The sequence below is a fragment of the Taeniopygia guttata genome, chromosome 20 (genome assembly GCF_048771995.1).
Source record: "Taeniopygia guttata chromosome 20, bTaeGut7.mat, whole genome shotgun sequence".
Taxonomy (NCBI): Eukaryota; Metazoa; Chordata; class Aves; order Passeriformes; family Estrildidae; genus Taeniopygia; species Taeniopygia guttata.
Window position 1 is genome coordinate 13147941 of NC_133045.1, and position 26407 is coordinate 13174347.

Here is a 26407-nt window from a genome sequence, read left to right on the forward strand (position 1 = left end):
AAAAAAATTTAATGTACATAAATCTCTATACCATTGCTTAATACTGTTTTATTGTTACTGTTGCATTTCGAGAGAATGAGCCCCCTGAAATTGTATCAGAGAGCAAAACAGGCTTCCAATCTAAAATCTGTCTCTTAAAAACTACACGTGAAGCTGGTCACCCACGAGACACTGAGATGTGGAAAAGGAATAAATCTCTGTAGAATTCCATCAACCCCCCTTTATAGCACCACTGTTACAGCAAAGGATTCAATACACTTGTCCCAAGTACTTATCTTCAGGTAATTGCTTCCACACAACAGGGACACTGCAGCTTTTAGCAAGATTTCTTGGATCCAGCAGGAGTGAAGATCCTGAATGATTTTTTTTTTCCTCCCCTTTTTCCCCTTAAAAAAAAAAAAAAAAAAAAAAAAAAAGAGAAAAAATAAAACCACCCAAATCTCTCCGTTCCCCCTGGCAAGAAGATCAGAGTCTGTGTAGGAGGAAGGGTAAAGTCTGGATTTCCTTTCACTTCCTGTGCTTGTCCATTTTGTCAATGGTTTTGTTGGTCTCTGCGGGGCTCTGGTCGCCAGCGTTCATGTAGGATTTGTCTGCTATTTTTAACGCTTCGTTTAGGTAGTTCTGGACGGATGTCATGGCAGCACAGATGGCAGCGCTCCCAAAGCCGTGTGTGATCAGGCTAAAATGAGTCAAACAGCCCTGGATGCCAGGGTCCAGGATGGGGCTGGGTCTGGTGTTCCCAAGGGGAGTTCTGTCCTGAGTGAGGAGGTCTGTGAATTCCTTACAGATCTGCCTGCAACACACAAAGGGCTCACGCTTTACACCACGCAAATAAACACAAATAACACAAATCTGCATCAAATATTTAGCATTTGCGCGGGAACTATGAGAAATTCAGAGTCTAAAAATGAAAGCAAAAGAAAAAAATTAATTAGCATCGCATTCAAGCTGGATTAGATTTCTGTTTATTAGCACCACTTCCTGATGAACCTTCTGTTGCAAACCCATCACAAAAACGCTCTGCAAAATAAATTCTGCGCCTCTGGTGCCTGCCTGGCTCTGCATCATTTGCTCCAGATTTGGAGTGGGAATTCAGCGCTGGTTTCTCTGAGAACTTTCCCAGCTGCAGCTGAGTGGTGCAGAAAGGCTGGAGCAGCTGAAGAGGGGATTTAATTTAGTTGTGTATATTCCATGTATATGTAGGGAGGCCGAGGCCCTGATCCTGCAAACACTAACACATATGTCTGGCAAAACACGAGTGCTTAATAATGCTCCAGCATATGTTGTTTGCTGCTTGTAAATCTGTCCCCTTGAAGGGATTTCACAGGAGCTGAGCAATCTTAACAGAATCATCACTTTATCAGAATTTCTCAATCACAAACATCTTCCAGGGGATTTTTATTAGTGCCAGCAACAATGCCAAGAAGGAAAATACTCACGAGCAGGAGGACTGCTCAGGAAAAATTAGCACAATGTTCAAACTATGGGCAAGGGAGACTAGATTTCTAAATTTCGAAGTATTTAAGAGATTCATTCTTGTAAGAGAAGCTCTCTTTTAAAGGAAGGCTGGATGGATTCAACACCAGGAGTGTGTTTTGCACTCTGATATGAGCACAAAGCACAAACTTTCTCAGCAGTTCAGGCCAAAAGCAGCGAATTCCAGGTACCCCAAACCAGAGCAGAACAAACCATGAGCTGAAGCTCTGCTAAACCTGAGCCTGGGACAGGAACTCAGCAGGGGAAAGGGGAAAGTTGGGCACTCCAAACACCAGTTTTAGATAAGCTTAACTCAACCCAGGCTGCTGCTCAGGATGGGCTTTATCACAAGGTGCCTGCAGAACAGCCAGAACAAAGCTCCTCTGCTTCCCCCTTCCTTCCCCTTCACCAGCTTTGTACCAGGGATTGGTTAAGCACAGGGACTTTCCACACCTACCAAAGGATGCTTCCAGTGAACTGTAAAAATCTCCAGCCATAACAGGGAAAAGGGACTCTCCAGCAGCTCCTGGTCCCACGGGAAGCCGGAGCTGCTGCTGCCAAAGGCACTGTGAGCACACAGGGGCTGAGCTCCCCTGCTCCAGTCCTGCCTCTGCTCACACCCCAGGCCACACCTGCTCTCCTCATCCCTGTCACACCTAGGGACACCTTTTCCTTAGGGCTGTCCTGGTGCAGGATTTCTCCTGAAGTTTTTGCTGCAGTTGAACAGAACTGGTCCAAACTGCTTTAGTTACCTACAGGATTGTTACTCTTGTTAGCGGTCCAGACTAAAATAAAACTGCTGCCATAGCTGAATTCAAACCAAAACCAAATAAAAAGAATTGCTTCATCTTCCTAATTAAAATTACACACAAAAATCCACCGAACTATCCCCCAGTCAGAGACAGTCACAGTCAGACAAAAACACATTCAAAAGGGGGAGAAGAAATAAAATCCAAGCTGCAAACTTACTTTGCAGCAAGCAGCATGTTCTTCCTGTTTGCCATTTCGTTGCGGCCCATGTGTGGTCTGGTTAAATATTCAGCCACTGCTTTGGAAGGAAATTCCGTCTCACACACGTAGCCAAAGTCACGAGCAAGATGCACAGCTTCACCTGGGTGGTGAAAGGGAGGGTTTGCTGAATTGTAAAATGTCATTTATTGTAAGGAAACCAGGGGCATCAAGGAAAAAATGCTGCAGATTTTTGAAGTGTATTCCTGTTTTGGAAAGTGACACCATTCCATCACTCACTACCATTTTTTAATTGACGGATCAGTGTTTCTTTGTAAATTTGTATCAAGGAAAAAAGAGATTTACAGGGTGACTACTACAAAAAAGAATTCTCTTGCTTTTATACTAGAAAGAAAAATTCCTGTCTCTATCCAGAATAACTGCACAGCAAAAAACACGATTCAGTCAAGATCAAATTGTCTGCTGATATTTAAAATTATCTGCCAAGTAAATCTCACATTATAATAAAAGCTTTCAGTTTAGTATGCTTTTGAAATATTTTTTCATAGGAATTTTCAGACAGAAAACCAAATTGCAAGGTGTATAACAAGGTCACTTTTTTGTTTCATTAAAACAATTTGATCAGGCTTAAAATAAAAGCTTGGTGTGATCAATGCAATGTGCACGTGCACACAGCTGTCCAAAACTTCCAAGCAAAGCTTTTAAATGCAAGTTGCTGCATTATAAACAGCAGGAAGGTATTGTTAGATCATTTTTCACCCTTTCCATTTCATTTGCTGCTTGTATTCCTATTAAATTGTGCCACTACCAGGAGCTGCTTGAAACAGGAACAGCAAATGTAAACCACACACGTACATATATATATACATACACACCCTTCAGGTCAGCCTCGCTGACAGAGGGTCCGCAGAGCATGGCCACATTAAAGGGGCTCCAGTTTCCTAGCAGGAAGTCAAAAGCTATAAATCTCACTTTATAAGCTTGTTTATTAGCAAAGCTTCTGAGGACACCGCTGAGGTAGGGCAGGACTGCAGTCCCGGAGTCCCAAAGTTTCCCAGCAAGAATTGGGATTTAATTTTGTGACTATTTAGAGACAGATTATTGCAGTACGGGCAGATTCAGCAGGAGACAAAGGTGGTGGGATGGGTTTTTATTGAGAGGCCCAAACCCACGAATTCGAGGAGTTTCACCCCTTTTTGCCTTGCCTGCCTCGCCCTCCCAAAACCCAAAACAAGCCTCAGGAGGCAGCCTGGGCTGAAAGGTCCAGAAAGGGGCTTTTGGCACATCCTGGCACGCAGGAATTCTGCATCCCTGCCAGAAAGAGGAGCAGTGGCTGGGTTGGTGTGAGCAGGGCTCAGAAGAGCCCCTCAAAGGCAGCACATCCCTTCCTTAGGGGCTGCAACATCCCCAACACACTCCCTTCAAAACAAACAACAAACCCATATTAATTTCAGAGACTTTCTAACCTTTACACGCTTTGCCTAGAGGATAAAAGCTGTGCACTAGGGGAGAAAGTTTATTTTTAAGACACACTCGGGACTGACCTTCCACCAAAGATGTCAATAGTGTCACATTTGCAGCTTTCCTTCTGCCAGCAGGGAGATTCAAGCCAATTTTATCCAGTTTTTCCCTTAACGATCTGCCACCATTTTTAGATTTGGCTCTGTAATTAAAGAGAAAAAAATGGCCTTATTTATCTTCAGGGAACACTTCTTTTTAAGATGAGAAATTCCAGTTACTGACATTCAATAGGGTTCTACTGGGGTGGGGAGAAGATAAAAAACAGGCTCTTTTCAAGTGACCTACTTTTTAAATGCTCTATTTCAATCCAGCCAGGATGAAACACAGCAGGTCAAAATCAAAATATTTCAAACTGCACCACCGAAACCAGCAGTTGTAGAACGATCACAAGCCAAATTAAGTGTATGCAAAAAAGGATGTGGAAAATGTCCTCGTAATGATTAATCAGGACCATGAGAATTAATTCTAAAAAATCATTCCACAGGGTTTTGGGAATCAGAGACAGCTCCACGTGCTGGTTGAGACAAAACCTCATCTCTAAACAGAGAATGAGAATTGCTGTCAGAGCTGTTAATAGCACTTCTCCAGAGGCAGCAGAAGTGCAAAGAAGTTTTATTTCCAAAGCCAATTCAGGATTCAGCGTCCTTGGGCCGCTCAAAAAGCAGGAGCTGGAGGAAAGGCTCTGTGGCAGGGCTGCTGCTGCTGCTCACACTCAGCAAAAGTGTAAAAAACAAGCACGGGGGGAGGCTGGCAGGGAGGGAGGGAGGGCTCCATCCTATCCTACCTTCGCAGGACTCCTCCGAGCAGGGAGGCATTGAGACACTCCGGGGGCGAGAGCCGCCTCTGCACCTCTGCCACTGTCACTTTGTACTTGGACGTGGAGCTGAGCAGCGACAGCCTCCCCGGCACCGAGCAGAACACCTCGTTGGGGTTGATCACCACCCCGATTAATCCATCCTTCTGGCAGGGCAGGCTCAGAGCGCTGGTTTTCGTTAGGGAGATGGGACCTGAGGGCAGAGGAGCGAAATGGGTATTTTATAAAAGGGAAAAAATAAATAGGAAGTGGCAAGTGAGTTTTTTTTTCTGTAAAAATAAGCCGGGAGAGAGGGGTTTGTTTGGTGATAAACACTCACGCCACCAACTCCCATCCCCAGCATCCATCTGCAGCACAAAGGGCCCCAAAACTATTCCCGACCAGCTGGATTTTGGCACCGAACAAGCAAGAATGCTTCTCAAGGTAGCCAAGCCGTGCTCACAAAAACTCCACACTACAACAGACTCCAAATTGGCATCCTCCAGCTACTGCCAAAACTCTTCCCAAGGCAGGGCAGGGAGAAACCCCCCAGCTCCTGCTGGGCTCCATCTTCCACCTCGCACACGCAGATTTAAGAAACCGCCTTTGGAATTGAATCCCAAATTCCTGCCAGACAGCAGCACAAGAGAGAGGGACGCAGCCCAGGGGAGAAGCGAAAGTAAGGAGCTGCTCCTCGTTAGGAGCTTCAGCCTTTAGGTGAGGAGGGACAACAAAGGCTTTGGAAGGAGCAAAGCACAGATCCGGCTTTTCCATCCCCTCCGAGTCCGCCCGGTTCACCCAGTGCTGCTGCCGAAAGGGTTAAAGAGCCGAGGTCGGCCCCACTCCCGGAGGGGGAAGATTTGTCAGTGGTGCATCTGACAGCAAAATTATTCTCCCATGAGCTAAAGGCAGCAATCAGCGCTCTGACACACACTTCTGCTTTTCCTCAGTTAGGTATTTGTTTGAAGTCTTCAGAGGAAACTTCTGATTTTTTTTTTTTTAAGCACAAATTTGTTTAAAAACAAAAGCAAGGGAAAAAAACTTAAATTACTGTAAATTGAGTCAATACGTCTTCCTCCTTCCTCAAAACCTCAGCTACAAACCAATTTCGATTAAGATAGAGCCAAACAGTCTTCTGCCAGAGAACTCAGTCTTTTCTCAAGTCTTGTAAAGAGGTTAAAAAATAATTGGAAAAAAAAACTATCTTCGAGTGCTAGCAGCAACAAAAAAACCCCAAACAAACAAAAGAAAAGCCCCGTGTCACTTTACACAGACGTATTTCAGGAAATATTAAAATCGGTTCAAGGTCCTGGTTCCGATTAAGGCCGTAACACAAGAGCACACGAGTGGGGACAGTTGTGTCGCCGGAGGAGTCACACCCCAGGGCAGTTTGTCCCCGCCGCCACTTTCCCTCGGACAGCATTAGAAAAATCCAGCGACAAAGAGTGGAACAAAAACTCCTCCGCCCTCCGGATCCCAAAGGATCGGTCCCGATAAAAATAATAGGGCGTCACTTCACCGGCGCGTCACGAAACTTTTAACTATTGACAAGGGAAAGTAAAACTGCGGTGCCACCTTACTGACCTTTTCTAATGACTGTCTGGTCATGCATTAGTAAGTGTTGATCTTCCACATTCTGGAAAGAGAAAGGGGGAGAAAGTTTCGCACCTGGAAGAGCCGAGAGGGGGAAAACCGGCGGCTTTTGGGAAACCCACCCCCTTCCCCGCGGCCCCGCATCCTGAGGGGCGAAGGGCAGAAAATGAGGATTTCTCCGCACGGACGGGGATGGGATGTGCCGGAGGGGACGGGGCCTGTCCCGCCTCGCCCAGGGGGGGTCCGGCCGCTCCTTACCTGCACCTCCTCCATCTGGTGGGCCATGTCGTGCAGCCCCAGGTTATCGGCCAGCGCCGAGGCGTCCAGCCCGTGCCCGTGGGGCAGCAGCAGCTCGGAGCGGCGGAAAGTCTCCCGGCGGCTGCCGGCAGAGCCGCTCTCTAACGCCGAGAGGTGCGGCACCAGCCCGGGGCGGGCGTGCGGGGCCAGCCCCGCCGGCTCCTGGCTCTGCCGGTTCGGCCAAGCGCTCTGCTGCTGGCTGGGCGGCGGCGGCGGCGGCTGGTGCAGCGGGTTGATGGAGAAGGGGTCCCCGAGGTGCGAGTAGGGGTCGCTGGACTGGGAGTAAGGCAGCGGCTGGTACGGGGGAGGGAAGTAGGGCGGCTGGAAGTCGGAGGCGCCCGAGTGCGAGAGCGGCGGGGCCGGGCTGTACAGGTGCTGGCTGACGGCGGAGAGGTGCGGCAGCCGCGGGTTCCCGTTGCTGCTGCCATCGTGCCGGTCCTGGAAAGCACACAGGGGTGGGGGACAACGGGGTGGCCGTCAGAGGGGTCGGGGGACGCGGCTGCCGCGGGTGTGGGAGAGGAGAGGAGAGAGTGAGAGCCGCCCCGCTCCTGCACAGGGGGTTTGGTGTTTTTAAGGCTCTTCGCCCCACTCCCAGGGAAGAGGTTACAAACCAGTTTTTACTGCTCTCCTCATCCAACCCTTCTCCCGCTCGTGCGAGTCAACAGAGGAATCATTAAAATCAGAAAAATTCAAATCAGAGGCGCAGCCGCGTTTCCGCCGCGCTGCCTCGGCCGGGGGGTGGATGGAGCGATGGGGACCCCCGGCACTGCCATCCTTCCCACCCCCGAGACCCCCGAGGGGCGCCCGGGCCGGGGCTCCCGGCTCTGCCCGCCGGGGAAGGGACCGCGCTGCCGCCTCCAGCCGTGCTAGCGCTGCTTCTGCCCCGATTTCCAACCTCAGCGCTCAGAGCTGAAATGTCTACATTGAGCTGATCCAGGGATTTAGCAGCTTCTGGCTTCACGGTCATTAAAATAACAGGGCTAGTTAATAAGAGGTGAATGGGGTCCCAATGGAGCGTGAAGCGGGGACTGCAGCTAATCTGTAGGAGCCGAGCAGGCGGACCAGCGGAGCTGGGGGGGACACGAGGGACACAGACGAGTTCGGAGAGATCAAAACCCGGGAGCACCTCGCGGCGGGTGGGAGCTGCTCCCGGGGAGGAAAAACGTGGGAAGGAAGAGTTCGCCCTGCCCGGCTCACCCCGCCGTAGCTGCTACCTGCATCCCGCCCGGTGCGGTGCGATGCGCTCCGGGGTCCCCCCCGCTCCCGCACGGCGCTGCTCCATGCGGGATGCGAGCTCGGTTCTCTCAGCTGGGGGCCCGTTTAATTCGACAGTTCAAAAGACTCGGCAAAGAAAAAAATAATAAAAATCTAAAAATACTAAAATAAAAAGTCGCACCTCCAAAAGGAAAAAATAAAAAAATAAAAAAGCAAAAATGCAAAGCGGGCTCTTCGGGCAGGGAGCGCCGGCGCTCCGGGCCGGGCTGGCAGCGAGCGGGGCCCCGCGCAGCATCCCCGTCCCCAGCGGCCAGCCCTCCCCGCAGCCTCTCACCTCGCAGTCCTCTTCGTACTTGACATTATCTGCTAGTTTCCACAACATGGCGTCCAGCGTCCGGACCAGGTGCTCGGTGACACGAACAGAACAGCTCGGCCCCCGCCACGGGCGGTAAATCCACGCCGGAGCCCGGGAAGAGCGGCGGCCCCGCGGACGGAGCTCAGTTGGCAGGCATGGAGGCAGCTGACGGACTAACCCTGCGCGCTTGTGGTCACTCGGGGTTTTTTTCCCTGCCCAGACGCCCTTAATGGCAATAGGATTATGCTAACTCCTCCCCAGGGATGGCTCGGGCGCCGCGGCCGCCAGCCACTCAGGAGGGATGCGCAGCCCCAAGCCACTCCTTCCGCGGCCGCGGAGGGCGGGCAGCACCGAGCCGGACCCCCTCGGGCTGCGGGGGTCGGTGCTGCCCCGCGGGGAAGGGCTCACGCGTGGGCATCCCCCGCTGCAGCCGGGCTGGAGCAGCGCCGGGTGCTCCCCGCTCCTCCGCGCGTGGAAACGCTTTGCTGAACCCCACCCCGCGCCCCCCACCCGAGCCCGGCAGTTTTTGGGTGAAATAAACTCCGAAAAAGTCCTCGTAGCGAAAGCGAGAAAGTCCGAGAGCAGCCGGGGTTTCATTTGCATAATTGTCAAGAGTTTGAATTACTGATTACAACTTGTAAGCTACCAATGTTTAAGGTATAATTTACTTAATGATCCGACAAGATTATTGCAGTGGTGTGGAACCCCCCGTAGGTAAAGCAGCCCTGATTCACCGTCCCCGATCCGGGGCTCTGTGAATTGTGCGACCGGTTCCTCGCATCGCTTTCTTTTTATTTTAATTTTTTTCCTTCTTTTTAAACGAAAATCCCGCCTGTCTAATCTTTTCGCGCAAACCCGGGGCTGGGGAAGCAGGTGGGAGGTGAGACAGGCATTTTCGGACGCCGTGAGCATACTTTCATCTAAGCTTAGAAAATACTTCCCTGCCAAATTGCTACCTTTCTGCAGGCATTTGATCTATGCAGTTATGCGTGTCAGACAAAATGAACATCGTTTTCAAAAGCAACGACTTCTCCCAGTGTTTTAAGGTGCATCCGGATCGCTGCTCATTTACATGAGAGGAGCAAGTGTTTGTTTATTGTGGCAGAGACAAAAGCTGACCCTGGACAGCGCTGGCTGCGGAGATCTCGGCTATCAGTGCCCGGACGAGCCGCCTGAGAGCTGCTATTAAAGGCCCGAGACAGACCCACGTCTCCAGATTTAACAGATTTAACCAGTTCACACTTCACTCACTTTCCCCCCACTAAAGATCAGGGAAGAAAAATAACAAGAACGCTAATTAAAACCTAAAAAAAAAAAAATCCAAACACCGTAAACCCCTCCATCAGACTAAATGAATGATCTAAAAATAAACCCGAGGAGGACGGGGGTGCTGGAAGTAACTGTTGGAGGTGTTATCTGCCTTATCTACCACGCAGGTGCTGATTTGCAGCAGTTGCATTAAGCCCATCATCATCAGCGACTCCACATTATCATTTTTGGTGGAGTCTCTATTTTTTTTTTTTTTTAACGACGGTGTTTTTCTTCCAGGGATGTTTCTTTGAAATGCAGTTCGCGACGATTATTAGCGAGTGTGCTTGCGCTGCTCCTGGCGTCATTAAGACTAGGAATCTAAATAATAAAATACAGGGGGAGCTTGAAGTTCATTTGTATTAAAGGGACAAGATGGATTTAGAAACAAACGAGGAAGGGAACCGTCGAGCCTCCCTGGTTTGGGATCAGCTCTTCTTCCTTCCAAAGGAGAATTGTAACAACGTTGGTTATTTCTATTACAACCTCAGAAGCCAAATTTTGTTCTTGCTCAGAAATGTCACACTGAGAAACGAACACGATTTTATAATTTTATGGGATTGCCAGTGCCTGAACACCTCCCTTTTAGTGGCCAAAATCACCAAGATTAATTAGCGTTCTTATTACTTATTGTATCTAGAAATAATATTCATAAATAGAAGCGTAGAAGAGGATGAGGGATGTGTAGGAAATTACCTAAACAAGGCGACAGAAATAAGCACTTGGCTTCCTAAACAGCAAGCCGGGAGAGCAGAGACGATGCTGAACGCGACCGAGTTTGAGCCAAACTTTCCCGGACATCCACTTGCTCCTCGCTCTGTGCTCGCTGCCAGGGACCGGGGGGCACAGAGCTCGGGAAGAGAAGCGAGGGGAGGGCAGGGAGCGAGGGGAAGGCAGGGCAGGGCGGGCACTGCCCACCCCTCCGCGGTGATGGATGCCCTGCTGCCCAGGGATGCCCACGCGTGTCCCCTCCCGGAGCGCTCCGCACACCGGGGATGCTCAGGCAGCCGGGGCTGCTGTGGGGACAGCGAACCTCCCCGGACACGCCTGTGGAACACGGGGCAGGGCAGGGTCCCATCAGCTGCCGGGGAGGGACGTGGCTCCTGACAGGTGGCGGTTTTTAGTTACTTATTGAAAAATAATAATAAATAAATATATTAAAATCGGTGCTTCGAGGTTATCCCCTGATTCCAAGCAGAAGAGGCGCCTTGCTCCGTGGGGGCTGAGCTCGCTTTTTGACGAGGCTGCAGTTTCCCGTGGGGAGCACGAAGCACCCCCAGGCGTGAACACGCTTCGGGAGGGGAGCCAGAGCCCACTGCTGCGCCTCTGTCACACGCAGTAGTTTTCCTATTTGGCAGCAATTAAAAGAGAGCGTGGGGATGCTAATTAGTTACATCCTTCTTCCTCTAAAAAAAAAAAAAAATTATTTAAACACACACATATCTGTATTGTTAATGAGGCTGCAGCAACCTGTCCGGATTGTCGCCTCGGCTCCTGCGGAGCTGCACAAAGGCGGAGGCTCCGCGGGGAGGGGCGGAGAGCGGGGTGTCCCCCCACCCCGGGGTGTCCCCCCAGCCCGGGGTGTCCCGCCGGAGGGGCAGGACCCCCGCCCGCAGCCCAGAGCCGGGGGGCTCCCGGGGGGCTCCCGGGGGGCTCCGGGGGTCCCCGGACCGGTGCCGCGGTACGTACGTGCCAGGCGATGCCCCTCGGCCGGGCGCGGAGGGGCGCGGAGGGGCGCGGAGGGGCGCGGAGCATCCCCAGCGCATCCCCTCCCTCTGTCCTCCCCCTCCCCAAGCCCGGCCGCCCCTGCTCCGGGAAGGCACCGAGGCACAGCCCAACCGGCACAATTTAAATCTATTTTTTCCCGCTGTTCCGCCGTTTCTCCTCCCTTCGCGGCGCCCCGGGGGATGCGGTGGGCGGTGCGTTCCTGTGCGGGTTTCCCCGCGCTGCCGGCACCGGGAGCATCCCTGGAATTCCCGACTCCGGGAGCCTTTCCCTGTGCCCCCCGGCAGGGCAGCGGCCGCTCGGGAGCCGCGGGCTGAGCCCCGAGCCCCAAACAGCCAGCGGCTCCCCCGAGGCTCCCGCAGCCCGGGGCTGGTGCCGGGGCACTCCGGGCACCTGCCCCGCTGTTCTCTGTGCCCAAGGCCAGGTTGGACGGGGCTCGGAGCGATCTGGGCTAGCGGGAGGCGTCCCTGCCCAGGGCAGAGGGGTGGAACTGCATCATCTTTAAGGTCCCTCGCAGCCCGAACCATTCTGTGGTTCTACAGCGGTACGGGAGGTGCAGTCTGCACCCGTCAGGGCTGTGAGTGGGCTGGACCCCCAAAAGTGAGGGTGACAGGGAGTGCAGAGGGGTTACACTGAGCAGATTGAATCCCTGCCTCAGCTCCCCGTCCTCACCTCTGCAGGAAGCGAGAAGGAAGTGCCCACACTTTCTTCATTTCCCCCCAGCCTATTAATTTGCTTAATAAACACTATCCCAGCTATGTTTTCTTCCTGCTCCTTCCCTCCGGAGCTGGAGGAGCAGATTCCCCTGGCCATGGTGTGCCGTGAGCCTGCAGCACAGAGGAAGTTTAGCAATTGCTGGGCAGAAGTGACAGGCTTTGGCACCAGGCACTTTTGGGCCCTGGGTTAGATGCTCCATGGCATGTGGCAGAGGTTCAGCAGTGTGCAGCTGCCTGGGGCTCCTGCAGAGGAGTTGCTCTGGCTTCTGTACACGAGAAGTCCTGTCAGGCTGGATGGTTTGTGGCAGGAGATGGATACCTGGGAGAGAGAGACTTCCCAGGAGCCTGCCTGCAGCCACAGCATGGCACAGGGCACAGGAACACCCAGATTCCCAGCCCATCCCTGTCCTTGAGGCAGGGGATGGCCACAAATGTGACAGCAGCTGCATTTACCCTGGTCTGCTCATTCATAGAACAAGGATAATAATCCCAGCAGTGGCCAGAGCTGGATTCAGTTCTGGTGGAAGCAGGAGAGGAGTGGGCGCTGTGGTCCCTGATCCCATCTCTGCCCAATGACCCCAAGGTGCCTCCTCAGGGCTCTGACATTTTGCCTGCAGTGGAACGATCCTTCCTTTCTGGAGAGATGCTCTGAATTTTTAAATTTCCCTCCTTTTTATGTCCATCAGGAGCTGTTAGGCAGCGTTGCTGCAAAAGCTGCCACTGCTGGACTGTGTGCAATCAAATCCAGCTCCCTTTTGCAGGGAACAGGCTCAACATGAAAGATCAAACCCCCCAAACAGTCAAAACACCACAATGCTAAAAGTGAATTCAGAATTCATATATTTGGTTAGGCTATTTCCTGTAAGTAAAAAGATAAACAGGTTCTTGGCTCAACAGACATAATTAATATTATAAAAAATAAAGGTTGGTGATGTTTTATAGAAACAACTGTTGGGGCACAATGCTGAAGTTTGGGGGAGGTTCCTCTGTGGACAGGGATGGGCTCCAGGTACAAAGGGTCTTCTCCATCCCTGCCTTTGAGGGGTCCCTCAGCCCTCAAACCCCTTCAGTCAGAGTATCAATCAAGTGTGTAAAATATCTTTTTTAAAACACTCACTTCTCCATGTACATCCACAGATCCACACAGACATGAGAGGAAGATTGCCTAAACATCTTCCAAGATGATTTTGGGCACAGTATAAAGCAGAGATGCAGACAGTCCCTGAGTGGGAGGGAAGGAATTTCCAAAGCAGCAGTCAGCTGCCTTATTTCTAGTTACCTTTCACTCTTCAGGGGTGATGAAATAAGTAAACTGACCTTCATGTCAGGACAATGGGTCATGTGAGTTGAAGCTGAGGATTTTCCCTGTAGGCAATTTAAGTAAGTAAAGAAAACATATTCAGTTACTCTCTAACATCCATGGTCCAGTTTCTTGAAAACTCCTAATCCCTCTAAATAGCCAGTTATTCCTGGAGCTCTCCATCAAACTGGGTGAAGTCTGAACCGCATCACAAATGGGGGAAAAGCTCTCTCAAGGACTTGGTTTTGGTTTCTCTAGCAAACACACGCAGGGGCCGAGTGGTTTTTTAACAGATTTATTTCTTCCATGTGAAATTATTTGTGACAATTCCTGTAGCACTCCGAGGTGAAAGAATTCACACTGGTTTGAAGCCTCTTATCCACATTCAGGTGATTTCATGCAGGTGGGGTTGCAGAGGGACACAGGTTTGGGATGTCCAGGTGATTTTTCTTCTAATAAAACCCCACAAAACAGAGGCGATATGACTCAGGGCGCTTCAGTTCAAATGCAAATTCAGGCAGCATTTCAGGGTCTGCATTTCTGGGCTTCCTGGGATTTAAGAGCCACAGTCCAGACACCACCAGGCAACACAGTGCAAGCAGCTTTAAATGTCTCCTCCTCCTGCAAAAATCCAGCACTGGAAAGCTCTAAGTCAGTATAAATTCACTCTACCAATGCAAATGTATTGAAGATGAAGCTGGCATTAACTTGCAGCAGTTTTATGCTGTGTAAGATGTCTTTTGCCCACACCATTGCAGCCTGGCCTGGTCCATCATCCTGTCCCCAAAACCAATTCAGGGAAGCTCTGAAGCTGACCCTACCGCCGTGCTGTGAGTGATTCAGCAGAAGGGCAGCCCTGGGTTCACCCCTGATCCAAATTTGGCTTTTAGGTGACCTGGGTGTCCAGAGAACTGGGACTAACAAGGCTGGGAGCGTGGCCTGGGACAGCAGCTGAGGGAAGGACGCCTTGGGGGATGTGAGAAGAGCTGCTCTCCTCTGGGGCACGGGGAGCTCTGCTTTGGAGACCCGTGGGACAAGGGTCTGTCGAGGAATTTGGAGGGCAGGGAAGGCAGGAGAGGGAATTTGGAGGGCAGGGAAGGCAGTTCTTACAGTGACAGTCGCACTGGTGCAACATGGATGGTGCCTTTGAGAGCCAGCCCTGATGCTGAGGAGAGGAACGAGGTCACCACTTCCTTGTGCCGGGCTGCATTAGGATGGAAAACTATCACAGCAGCCAGTGAAACAGAAGCAGCTCAGCTCCACAGATGCAAATCCAGTGGCAGACACGGGCTCCAGGCAGGTCAGGCAAACCAAACCATGGCCATGGCTTCGCCCCGAGCACGGCTGGGAGGCTCCGAGTGGGTGCAACCGAGTGACCCGAGCCCAGCCCGGGCTGATGGGCACTGCTGGCCCCAGGGAGCCTGGCACACCTCCCTGAGGGCTCTGGGGAGCCTGGCACACCTCCCTGAGGGCTCTGAGCCTGGGCTGATGGGCACTGCTGGCCCCAGGGAGCCTGGCACACTGCCCCCAGCACTCCAAGCCCGGGTCCCCACAGAGCCAGAGTGGCCCGAGGGAGCTTTGCCAGCAGAGGCACAGCGATGAAGCTGCTCTTGTGCAAACACAGAACACGGCAGCTAAAGTGCTCTTCTGTCAGCGTAGCTTAGCCCAGTAGCCTCCTGCCAAAGGGATCCTGCTGCTTTCTGCCGGACTGGGAATCTGCTCCGGCACGGCTGGGAGCTGCTCACAGCACTGCCCCGCCAGTGGCACCCAGCTGGGCACGGGGCTGCTCCCCGTTCCCCGTTCCCAAACCTCTGAGATCAGGGACCAGGGGCTGCTCCTCATTCCCCGTTCCCAAACCTCTGAGATGTTCCCTGCTGGGACCAGGTTCCAGGGGCTGCTCCCCGTTCCCAAATCACTGAGGTGTTCCCTGCTGGGGACAGGCTCCAGGGGCTGCTCCCTGTTCCCAAACTTCTGAGGTGTTCCCCTGCTGGGGACAGGGACCAGGGGCTGCTCCCCATTCTCAGACTTCTGAGATCAGGGACCAGGGGCTGCTGGACGCCCCTGGGACGCTGAGTGGAAGAGCCCCACGCTGTTGATTGTCCATATAAAACTGCACTAACTGAGAGTGGAAGGGTTTGACCACTCTCCTTTTTAAATCCTGAGCCCTCCCTCCCTAAAAAGCTCCCTCAGGTTCTCAGAGGACCACGCTGTGCCCATGGTGTGTGCTGAGGATCCTGTTTGCACACAAGCAGGGGAGGTGAATTTCCATCCCCAGCAGCCCCAGACTGACTATCTGCCAGGCCCTGCTTGCCTTCAGCAGCCCTGCAGTGCCCACACACGGCAGCAGCACCCTGTCCTCCTGCCCCAAAACTTCTGGGCTGAGCTGTTTCCTTGTTCAGAGCGGGCAAGCAGGAAGCAGGGACATGTAAAGCATATCTACGAGCTACAAAACCTCCAGCTCACCCTGCCCCAAGCTGCCCAGAGGTGACCTGGGAGCTCCGGGAGCCCTCGCCATGCCTGGGACACCAATTGCCTCTGGAGCAGCACGGAGCAGTGGCTGGAGGCCTCCCAAACCTGTGACACATCCAGGGCACCTCTCCTCCCTGCAGATGTGCCCAGAGCTCCCTGCCCAACGTGGGATGGCACCGAGGCAGGGCTGATTCTGTCCCTGGGACACCAATTGCCTCTGGAGCAGCACAGAGCAGTGGCTGGATGCCTCCCAAACCCATGACATCCCTGCTCCCTGCAGACGTGCCCAGAGCTCCCTGCCCAACGTGGGATGGCACCGAGGCAGGGCTGACTCTGAGCCTGGCCCCATCCCGTCCCTGGGCCATGGAAAAGCCCTGGGTGCAGGCTGTGCCCTGTGTGAGCTGAGCAGGAGGCTCTGGGCAGCTCCCCACGCACACCTCGAGGCTGCAGTCTCAGCACAGTCTCCACCTGCGCCATGCAATTGCTGCTCCTTGTAATTTTCCCCCAGCTGGTGCCATTGCAAATGCCATCCTTATCTCCCTAAGTACAGATCCTCTCCCCAGCCCTTTGCAGTGTCACACAGCAATTTGTTACATAAGCTCATTAAGTTTTTTTTTTTTTAATGTATCTATGTTAATAGGCGCATAAATATGGAAATCTTAATTTCAGACCTGTCTCTGAAAAGCATTAGCTGGGAAACTGGTCTGGGAAAAAGCAAGCACGGCCCAGGAATACCCAGGGATTTATGCAGGGTTTGGTGGTGGATGGAGCAGGAGTTGTGCTCCTCACTGATCATCACCTGTGACCCTTTAAAAGCTCCTTCTCAACTGAGAACCTTCAGTTGCTTTGCCCTGCTCTTCCCACCCTCAGCAATGCTGCAGTGACAGGCTATTTTTATCTCTATTCTTTTTCTCTCTTATCACAGGTGGGCTATTAGCACAAATAAAAGGACTCTGGTTCTCCAAAGTAAACAGAGACGTTGGCTGCAGCCCAAGGACCTCCAGTGAACAACCTGCAAAGTGCATTCAGAATGGCTCAGCAGAATTCCATCCACATTCATTTTCTGCATCATTTATAGCAGTAAATACTATTTCAGGTGTATTCCTGTTTGGCTTGACACCTTTAATTTGGTGATTTAACACAGGAGAACATTTCCACACCTCGTGATCCTTCCCTGCAAGGATCCTGAGAGGGAAGGAGCTCTCCTCTGCTCTGTCCCTCCAGGACAGCTTCCCCAGGAGGAGCTGTGCACTCTGCAGTCACTCCACAGGCGCTGGGACAGCTCTGTGCCCCACCACACACTCAGGGCCTGCAGATGAAGCTCACTTTGATCAGTGACATGGATTTGGCTGCCCCTGTGCTGCCAGGAGATGCCAAATCCTGTCTGGAGGCGGGCAGGGGCCAGATGAGCCCACACTGGAGCAGAGTGGTTTGGTGTCAGCTGGCTGGGGGGGTGGTGGGGGTGTGCCAGAGCAGGGCAGAGCCCTGTGCTGCTGTCACAACCTGTCCCCAAATCTGCAGGGACAGAAATCTGCCAAAAAGGGAGTGGGAGACTTCTTCTCACCCTCCTTTTCTTGAGCTCTCTCAGCAGCAGGACTGTCAGAGCCCAGCACATCCCTCTGGCTGCCCTGGCTGCCTCCAGACCCTGGCACCAAGTCAAAAACACCTGTGGCTTCAATTTTAGCCCCTGGAAAAAGCTGCCAACTTTGTGTGAGGAATTACAGGTCACAAGGGTTTGAGTGGTGTGGTATTTGAATTAACACACGGTGGAAAAGTAGAATTTTGGGGCTTTTTTAGACTAGGATTTGGGGGTACAAGATGGAGGGATTTGGGCATGTCCTGGCCTTCTCCTCCTTCTTCTTGCCTTCCACATCTTGCCCTCCATGTCACCTCCATGCTGTGATGGTGACGCTTTTCTATTGGTTTAAGGTAGAGACACACTGTCCAACATAAATGACAGATATTGGCATGTTATTGTAAATATAGCACAGGTAGTTTTGAGTATAAAATGCAAACACCACTCTGAGGGCAGGCAGAATGCCATGGAGGACTTGCTAGGCAGAGCTCAGCAGGTCAGAGAAAGAATGTTCTAGATAAGGAAAATAAACCACCTTGAGAAGCTGATCCTACATGTTCAGACTCCTTCTTTGGCTGCGGGGCTGGGAAATGAGGACTTTTACACTCTTGGGGTCATCCTGACACCCAGACCCCGAGACAGGACCCAGCTCCTGGGTCAGCATTGCTTCTGCTGTGTGAACCTTCTGCTGGATCAGGGAATTAAAGTGGCCTCAGAGGATGCCCAGCAGGGAGCTGAGCCTTCAAAGCCCCCTTGGCACTTTCTGCTTTGCTTTTCCAGGACATTAAAATACACTTCCCTGTGCCACCACTCTCCCTGCCAGGTAGAGAGAGAGAGGCCATTCCTGGGCGCTGCATTTGGGAAAACCCTTCCTCCTCCTGGCACAGCTGGCACTGGAGGCTCCTCTCCTGGGCCTGGCCATGTCCTCAGCTCTGCATTTCCCTGCCCGGCTTTCCCAGGAAAACGCTGCCAATGCTCCTCAGCCCCCACCCCTGCACAGGGCCTGGTGCCATTGTCATGGTTGTGAAATATTGCAAGTTGATAATTAGGCAATAATGACCACTGGGAAGGGCATCTCCCCCTGTTAACTGGAGACTATCCTCACCCAGGAATTACTAAAGGATGGAGGGGGTGAGAAGCAGACCAAAAAGAGCAAAACTCACTTTTTACAGCGCTCCCCCATGCCCTGCCCAGCAGGGAGGGAGGGCAGCACCCCAACCCCAGCCCAGGGCTGCTCTCTTTCCTGCCCCCTCTTCCAGTTACTCCCATTTCCCAATTAACCTCTGCGCTCATGAAGAAACAGGACATTAAATATTCAAGGATTAGCTCAATTTTTTTTAATATCTAGCTAAAAGGTGAAGCTGCAATTAGCAATAATGGGCTGCTGCTGGGCCTGTGTGTACTGATCCCACCCCATTTCCAAGGGGGAGGTTCACACCTACTCCTCTGGCTTCAAACTGGGACATTTCTCCCATCTCACAGCGGGTGCTGGCCCTGCTCTCCCTGCCAGGTGACTGCATTTCAGCGCAGTGGCTCCACAGGTTAATTAAAGTGCTGGAATTCCTGCCTTTCCTCAGGGCTGACCCTACAAAACCCCGTGGTTGTGTTTCTGCTCCTGAACCTCTTCAGCCTGGCCCCAGGGGCCACAACTCACGGGCCACCTCTGAGGGACAAGCAGCAACCAAAATTAACATCCCCGTGCCCTAATTCCCCACTCCGAACCTGGCAAGTGCACCCTGCTCCAAATCCCAGCACAGGAGAGCCAGAAGCAGCAAAGGACCTGTCAAACACACAGGGGATGGGATCCCCCTGTTTCCCTGGCAGGGAGGATGCTGGTGCTTGGATTTTCACCAAAATCCAATTTTTACCTGAGTCCCTAGCTCAGACAACATTGAGGGGACCTTCCCTCACTCTTCTAAATCCTGGAATCACAGAAGGTTTGGTTGGAAGGGACTTAAAACTCATCTCGTTCCACCTCTGCCATGGGCAGGGACACCTTCTACCAGACCAGGCTGGCCTTGGACACTTCCAGGGATATCTATTATCTATCTATCTATCTATCTATCTATCTATCTATCTATCTATCTATCTATCTATCTAATTATCTAATATCTATCATCTATCTATATCTATCTATCTATCTATATATGTTATCTATTACCATCTATTTTCTATTTATCCATCTATTTTCTATCAATCTATTATGTATCTATATCTATCTAATTATCTATTATCTATGTATATATCTATATATCCATCCATCCCTCTATCCATCCTTTCAATTCCTTATGGTTGCACCTTGGTAAAAACCATAAAAATAAGAGAAATCAGAAAAGTAGATGAGAAGGTGCAGAATTGTCAAAGGCAGATTTTGCTCACCTAAGGAGGTGTCCAGAAATATTCACCAGTCCCTGAAGACCTCGAGGGTCAGAGCTCTGAGGTGTTCTCCAGGTGAGCAGGAGATCACACACAAGAAGCAGATTTCATGTTCAAGATTAGCTTTAGGCTGAAGAAAAAGTGATAAAATTATAGAGGAAATGTCAGTTGCAGAGCTTTGAACATTCAGACTTTTTTTTTTTTTTTTGGAAAACAAAAACTAGCTAAAAGCTCAGCCCACAGTTTGCAGGCTGTTCTTGTTGCCCTGTCCTTGGCAAACCTGCAGGCAGGCAAGGATTGCTGCACCTTGCTGGGAGCTACAGGCAGAGCTGGGCAGCACAGGAATTCCACCCTCAGCAGCTTTGGGGAGAAGATGACAACAGCCAAAAGGAATATGGAAGAATGAACCATTCAAGCAAACAGATTTTTTTTTTTTTAATATATTATTTCCTATTCCTTTGGCCCAAGGGATGCTGTGAACATCCCTGCCTGATCCTCAGTGTATCCAAAGGATGCCAGCTCACTCACCTGGATGCAGGCACGGGGCAGGGTGTTCCTCTCCTTCCCTGTCCAGCTTCTTCTCCCACCCCACAAAGAGCAGGAAAGTCCTGTTATCCTGTCTGGTGAACCCTGATTATTTCCTGTGAATGTTCAAGCCAATCATGATACGTCGGGCCCACAAGGACCAGAACATGAGAGGCTTTTCTGGAACTCTTCTTGGGGCTCAAACCCTGCTTCCTTTTTTCCCCTAGGTGATATCCTTCCCTTGGGTGGGGTGTTTAACCAGCAGCAGAATGAAAGGAGCTGTTATTCTCCAGTGCAAGGAGGGGTTTTTCCATTCTTCATGAGGAGCAGAAAGCCCTCAAAACTGATTAGGAATCATACAAAGCAGGATTTATATGCAGCCTAGATTGATGAGCCATGTTATGCTACCTTTTAAAAAATCCCAAAGCTGTCCACACCCAGCACAAATCAGGGGAATAAAGGCTTTTAACAGACAGTCCCTGAATTCTTTAAAAAATATTCCATCCTGCCTGTACAAAAGGTTGGTGAGGAATTTACAAACGTCCTAATCCCCCCCTAATCCTTTAAAACGCCGAGCTGTGATCACAGATGCTGCTTGGTGATTATGTGTCTTCAAGGGCTTGTTTGGATACTTTATTTAAGAGATACCAACTCACTTTCGTCATAGAAATTCAGCACGGCTCGATGTGTTTTTGTTGCACATTCTTCTGAAAAGAAACCCCAGGTTTGCCTGGAAAGGTGAGCCCCCCCCACAGTTTTTGGGGACAACCAGAGCTCCTCTCCATGGATGAGGTCAGGCAGCTCAAGCTCAGGGAGGCTGCAAGGGGAGGATGCTCCTCTCCTTCCTCCCACCCTCAGCTGCTTCTTCTTTGCAAGTGGGGAGAGCAATGGCTCATCTCATCCTAAAAAATATTTCAAGTTCTACCCAGAGGAAGCTGCAGAGAATGCACAGTGTGTTATTACCCTGGTGGTGCCTTCAGCAAGCTCTTAATGGAGACTTTTGGCTGTTTTAAGTTGTGTGTGATATTTCTGCCTGCACAGATAACCAGGGCAGAGCCGACTTTTAACTGCTCATATGTGTTTAATTAGAGTTGCATTTTTAATCCTTTTAATTTGTATCTCTTTCTTAATAACCTCAGCTTGGCAAGGGTTGAAAAGGAAGAAGTGTCATTTGAATATTGGGTAAAACTTGGTAACAGCTGAGCAGATTGTTTAGCAAAAAGGTTTCAGAATGTTCTTTAAAGACTGTGGGTAGCAGTTGTAGCTAAGCCGAGGTTTGCATCCTTTGGGAATAATTTCAGAACAGCTTAATAAAAATACTCAGGAGCTCAATATATAATCTCAGGTGTGGGGTGTTTAGCAAGTGTTATTTGCCTGTAATCTCCAGGCAGGTAAGATCACAGCAACTTCGATTTTTGCAGCACAGTTCTGAAATCTCGGCGCAATCACATCATAAATTCATATTTAACTTTTGCACCAAAGGAGAAAAAGTCATTGCAGACTACTGCAATCCCTGCTGATGAAAGGAAACATGCTCAGAGGTTAAAAATCCTATGGGAATGCTCCAAGGTGAATGAGTGAAAACAGTTTCAATAATCTCTAAGTCTGGAACCCAGCTCTGATGGGGAGGAATGAACCCATTTCACAAGGACCTGCTCTTTTGTTTCAGATAAATCTGAAATTTTATCTCAGAAAAAAAACAAAACAAACCTCTCATTAAATACAGGAGAACGTGAAAAGATGAACAGATAAAATCAGCAAATACAGTTGTAAATGCTACCACAAATTTTACCCAACACTGGGGATGGATCTCAAACCTCTGACCAGCCCAGACTCCTCAGGCAGGTGATTTCTGCTTTAGAAGAAACAGGCAAAGAGATCATGCAAAAAGATCAGATAAAACCCCCATGACTTTCACAGACTTGGGTGTCTTACGTGGCATAACCTCCTTTGCTGCAGCACCAAAATCCACATTTTGGTGTTAAAAATGAGCACTCTGGGCAGTGTCTGTGCCCTTCAAAGGCAGGGTTGCTGTTTCTGACTAGCTGCTAACAGAGGCCAGCTCTCAGCAGCTCCACTCTGGTGACTCCTCAGCCTCTTCCCAGTGCATGTGAGGATCAGCACACAGGGAACCAAAGTTTATTTTTCTTTGCTATCACGCACAGGCTGTTTGGAAAAGGCCCATGAAGCCCTGAGCTGCTGTAGCTGGCTGAAAAGTGGAGATTTCAAAAAAAGGCCAAGTGTTAAAGCAAGAGCTTAATTTGTGCTCTGGCAAAACAGCATCCTTATCCTCAGGACAGCTCTCAGCCAGGCAGCAGCACCACCAGCTCACAAACCACCTGATTTTCCATTTCTGAAGATGTAAGGAAACAGCCCAGCTCACAGCCAATCCCCAGCCTGTGGCAGCACATTTCTCTCTCCCTCTCAGGATTTTTCATAGAGGTGCACAGAGAGAAGTGAAAGAAAAACCAATTTCTATTTCTACTCCTTGTTTTTCCTATGTGGAATGTGTTTGGAGAATTGTTTACCTGGGGTGATTGCTGGGTTGGATTCTGTGAGGATTGTTTGAGCCTGATGGCCAATCCAATCCAATCCAATCCAATCCAATCCAATCCAATCCAATCCAATCCAATCCAATCCAATCCAATCCAATCCAATCCAATCCAATCCAATCCAATCCAATCCAATCCAAACCAATCCAATCCAATCCAATCCAATCCAATCCAACCCACCTGGGCTGGACTCTCAGAGAGGGTCACGAGTTAGGTTAGAATTAGAGACAGGGTCAGAGAAAGTAGTATGTAGGTTTAGTATCCTCCTTTTATATAGCATATTAATGTATTTTAGCATAGTTATAATAAAGAAATCATTCAGCCTTCTGAATTGAGTCAGACATTGCCATTTCTTCCCATTGGGTTCACCTGCACTGACAATACCAAGCCAAGCTGCTGCCCCAGCCGTGGTCACCTCTCCCTCAGGAGCCCCAATTCAGCAGGAATTCTCCTGGCTGCAGCTGCAGCAGGCTCCCTGCTCCTTTCAGCAGCATTCCTTCCCTGCAGGAGCCCGTGCCCACACTCCAATCCAATACAAAGGCAAGTCCCTGCACGAAATTGGTGCAGCTGTTGCATATCTGCATGAAGTGATCTCCAGCAGTTGTGTGAGCAGCAAGTCTGCCCTGCTCTGCCCTGCCTGCTCCCATTTTGCCCCAGATTGTTGTGGGCACGCAGCTCTGGGATGTTTTGAAATCAGTGATGGTTGCTCTGGTCAAGCCTCTTGCTCAAGGCCGCTCCGTGCCCGTGGTGCTGTCCCTGCTGAGGGGTGGCTCCTGCTGGGGTGATGTGGCACTTCCCAGAAGGCACCAGAGTTCTCAGACAAAATGTTCATCATTCCTTTTGTTCATGCCATCGTTGTTTTCACATGGATCATTTTCTGACTGGGAAACGGGAATAATCCCTGTGATGGTGACAGAGCAGCAGAATTCACCTCAGCAGCGAGGGCTGAGTGGAGGCAGAGTTTTCTTCCACCCTGCCAGGAAAAACTCACTAATGTGACGCTGGGAATCCAGCTGTCGAGGAGAACCTCTGCTCAAAGAGGTGGATTTTCACATTTTCACATTATTTTCACACCGGGCTGCTCCTGGGCCGGTGGATATCCTCCCTTGAGAGGTGGCAGGTGGCGTGGTGCCATCTGATGCCCTCGTGTTGGGGTGCAAAGTAAAGCCTGACAGACACAAAATGCCCCCTTGGCACATGTGGGGGGCTCAGAGGGGTGTCCTGCCTCTCTGTGGTGGGTGGGGAGGGTTTGTTTGATCCTGCTGGGGTGGAACAGCAGAGGATCCCATCACTGTGGCTGGTTGGAGGGCAGCAGTTATCCCCAGGTGTATTCCCAAGGGAAGCACCCAGAGCAAGGGAAAACAGAGTGCAAGGATGCCCTGCACCATCCTGGAGTCAGGACCTGCCCTTTCTGCTCCTCACCCTTCCCACTGCACCTCCAAAATGCTGCAGCTACCCACCCCTGCTGGGACACAGATTCTGGGAGTGCCCACCTGCCTTGAGCCCCTTTCCCACAATCCTTTTTGGAGTGATGCTGAAGCCAACCAACATCATCAGCTGCCCCTCACGGGGGTGTGGTGGCACCTGGGAGGGAGGAACCAGGAGGGGATGGTATTGATTAACTCACCCAGCCAGCAGTGCCAAAAAACTGCCTTTTCTTCATGTTTCAGCTGTTTTTTTAAACCAGGGTGGTGCCACCTCTGTTTGCCCAGACCTCAAACACCAAGGCAAGGCTGAAGGAAAATTCAGCCCAGTGGGCAACACAAGGAACGTGACAAGAGCAGAGCAAATGCCACCCAAATCCACGGTCTGAGACTCTCCAGCCCCACAGCAGCCAGATCATTGTGCCATCTTCTCCCAAAATCCTGCCCTGCCTTTGATATGTTAATCCTGCATAAGGCAAATTCTCCCATTAGAATAAAGTCCATTCTGGTCTCCCTGCAATCTGCATGATCCAGTTCAAAGTTAAATTAAAAATCCCAACCTGTGTGAATGTTGCAATCGCATTATGAAACCTGTAAATCTATTTTTAATGTCTTAATGCTGCTCTAGTTGAACGAGGCAAGGTGACTGCTGCATGGCATTTGCTTTACACTTTCTTGGATTCTCATGCACTCATTAAATATTCACTCTGCAGCCTTTGCATTTCCAGTACTGCAGGACCCTAAAATAGAAGACAAGTTCTTCTTTCCCTCTTTTGTTTCTGAAATTCCAACTTGACTCTGGGATCTCTCCAAATCAAATGTGAAGCACTAAACATTGCAAGGAGAAAATGTTTCAAATTAATAGAGATGCCAGGAAATAGGATTTAAATCCTAAACATGCAGCTATTTGCACTGTTTTTAGGAGGTGGCAGAGCAAAATGTTTGATTTCATTTCAAATTACAACATATGCAATGTTAATTCTCTGAGTAGCGTGTTTTTATTAAGAAAATATTTGAACATCACTGGAACAACTCTCCCAAATCATCATCTAACAGAACATTTCTTGAGGGAGTAGTTTGTGCTTTTCATTCTGATTTGGGATGGAAACAAGCTCTGAAAGACTGGAATTTTCTGTGTAACAAACTTTATTTTCTGACCCACTCGCTTTGAGAAATCAGTGTATGAAGCAGTGAAATGAATCCTGCTGGTGTCACTGGGAGTGGTGGCAGGGAAAGCCGGGCTCTGCCTCTCCCTGCCTGCAGAGCGAGGATTTCTCCCAAAAAACCCGATTTTCCCAGCAGAGGACACAGAGCGGCTCCTGGTGCCACATCACCGATCACCGGCACCCGGCGCAGGGAGGTGGCACAAGGGAGGTGGCACAGAGAGAGGTGGCACAAGAGAGGTGGCACAGAGGGAGGTGGCACAAGGGAGGTGTTTGGAAGGGCTGGGCTGGGGCTTTGCAGAGGGGCCCGCTGGGGTGTGCTGGCTCTGTCCCCTCCCTGTTCCCCCCTCGTCCCATCCCCTCTGTCCCTCTCTGTCCCTCTATTCCCTCTCTGTCCCTCTCTGTCTCTCTGTCCCTCTATCCCCCTCTATCCCTCTCTGTCCCTCTGTCCCCCTCTGTCCCTCTCTGTCCCCCTGTCACCCTGTCCCTCTGTCCCCCTCTGTCCCTCTCTGTCCCCCATGTCCCCCCCTGTCCCTCTGTCCATCTCTGTCCCCCTGTCCCTCTCTGTCCCCCGTCCCTCTGTCCCTTTCTGTCCCCCTGTCCCTCTGTGTCCCTCTGTGTCCCTCTGTCCCTTTCTGTCCCCCTGTCCCTCTGTGTCCCTCTGTGTCCCTCTGTCCCTCTCTGTCCCCCTGTCCCTCTCTGTCCCTCTCTGTCCCCCCCTGTCCCCCCCCGTCCGCCCTGTCCCTCTGTCTCTGTGTCCCTCTGTCCGTCCCTGTCCCCCCTGTCCCTCTCTGTCTCTCTATCCCCCCCTGTCCCTCTGTCCCCCCGTCCCTCTCTATCCCTCTGTCCCCCTCTGTCCCCTCTATCCCTCTGTCCCCTCTATCCCCCCCCTGTCCCCCCTGTCCCTCTGTCCCTCTCTATCCCTCTCTGTCCCCCTGTCCCTCTCTGTCCCTCTGTCCGTCCCGCCGCTGCCGTGCCCGCGCCGCTGCCGCCCTCTGGTGGCCGCGGGCCAGAAGCGCAGCCCGGCCTCATCCCGCGGGCTGATTTTGGCTCC

General features: G+C 51.1%; 1 protein-coding gene and 1 long non-coding RNA gene across 2 annotated transcripts; both read right to left on the reverse strand.

Annotated features, from left to right (window-relative positions):
- Positions 1–400: 400 nt before the first annotated feature.
- TFAP2C (transcription factor AP-2 gamma) lies at positions 401–8372 on the reverse strand. Its single transcript, XM_002199216.6, has 7 exons — positions 8199–8372; positions 6611–7087; positions 6344–6395; positions 4751–4973; positions 3990–4108; positions 2446–2587; positions 401–793 (listed from the first exon to the last, which is right to left on the reverse strand). Exons 1-7 carry the CDS (start codon positions 8244–8246, stop codon positions 508–510), a joined length of 1347 nt encoding a protein of 448 aa, XP_002199252.4. The 5' UTR covers positions 8247–8372; the 3' UTR covers positions 401–507.
- Positions 8373–13547: 5175 nt separating this feature from the next.
- LOC115497926 (uncharacterized) lies at positions 13548–22945 on the reverse strand. The gene is made up of 2 exons (XR_005982293.2): positions 19693–22945; positions 13548–13889 (listed from the first exon to the last, which is right to left on the reverse strand). It is a non-coding gene; the product is annotated as an uncharacterized lncRNA (long non-coding RNA).
- Positions 22946–26407: the final 3462 nt, after the last annotated feature.

Bases quoted from the DNA above. Each gene is read 5' to 3' on its own strand.
- TFAP2C (XM_002199216.6), bottom strand. From the start codon at position 8,246: ATGTTGTGGAAACTAGCAGATAATGTCAAGTACGAAGAGGACTGCGAG. The intron at 6,396-6,610 runs GTAAGGAGCGGC...TTCTCTTTCCAG, and splicing joins ACCAGATGGAGGAGGTGCAG to AATGTGGAAGATCAACACTT. The intron at 4,109-4,750 runs GTAGGATAGGAT...CTTTAATTACAG, and splicing joins CTCGGAGGAGTCCTGCGAAG to AGCCAAATCTAAAAATGGTG.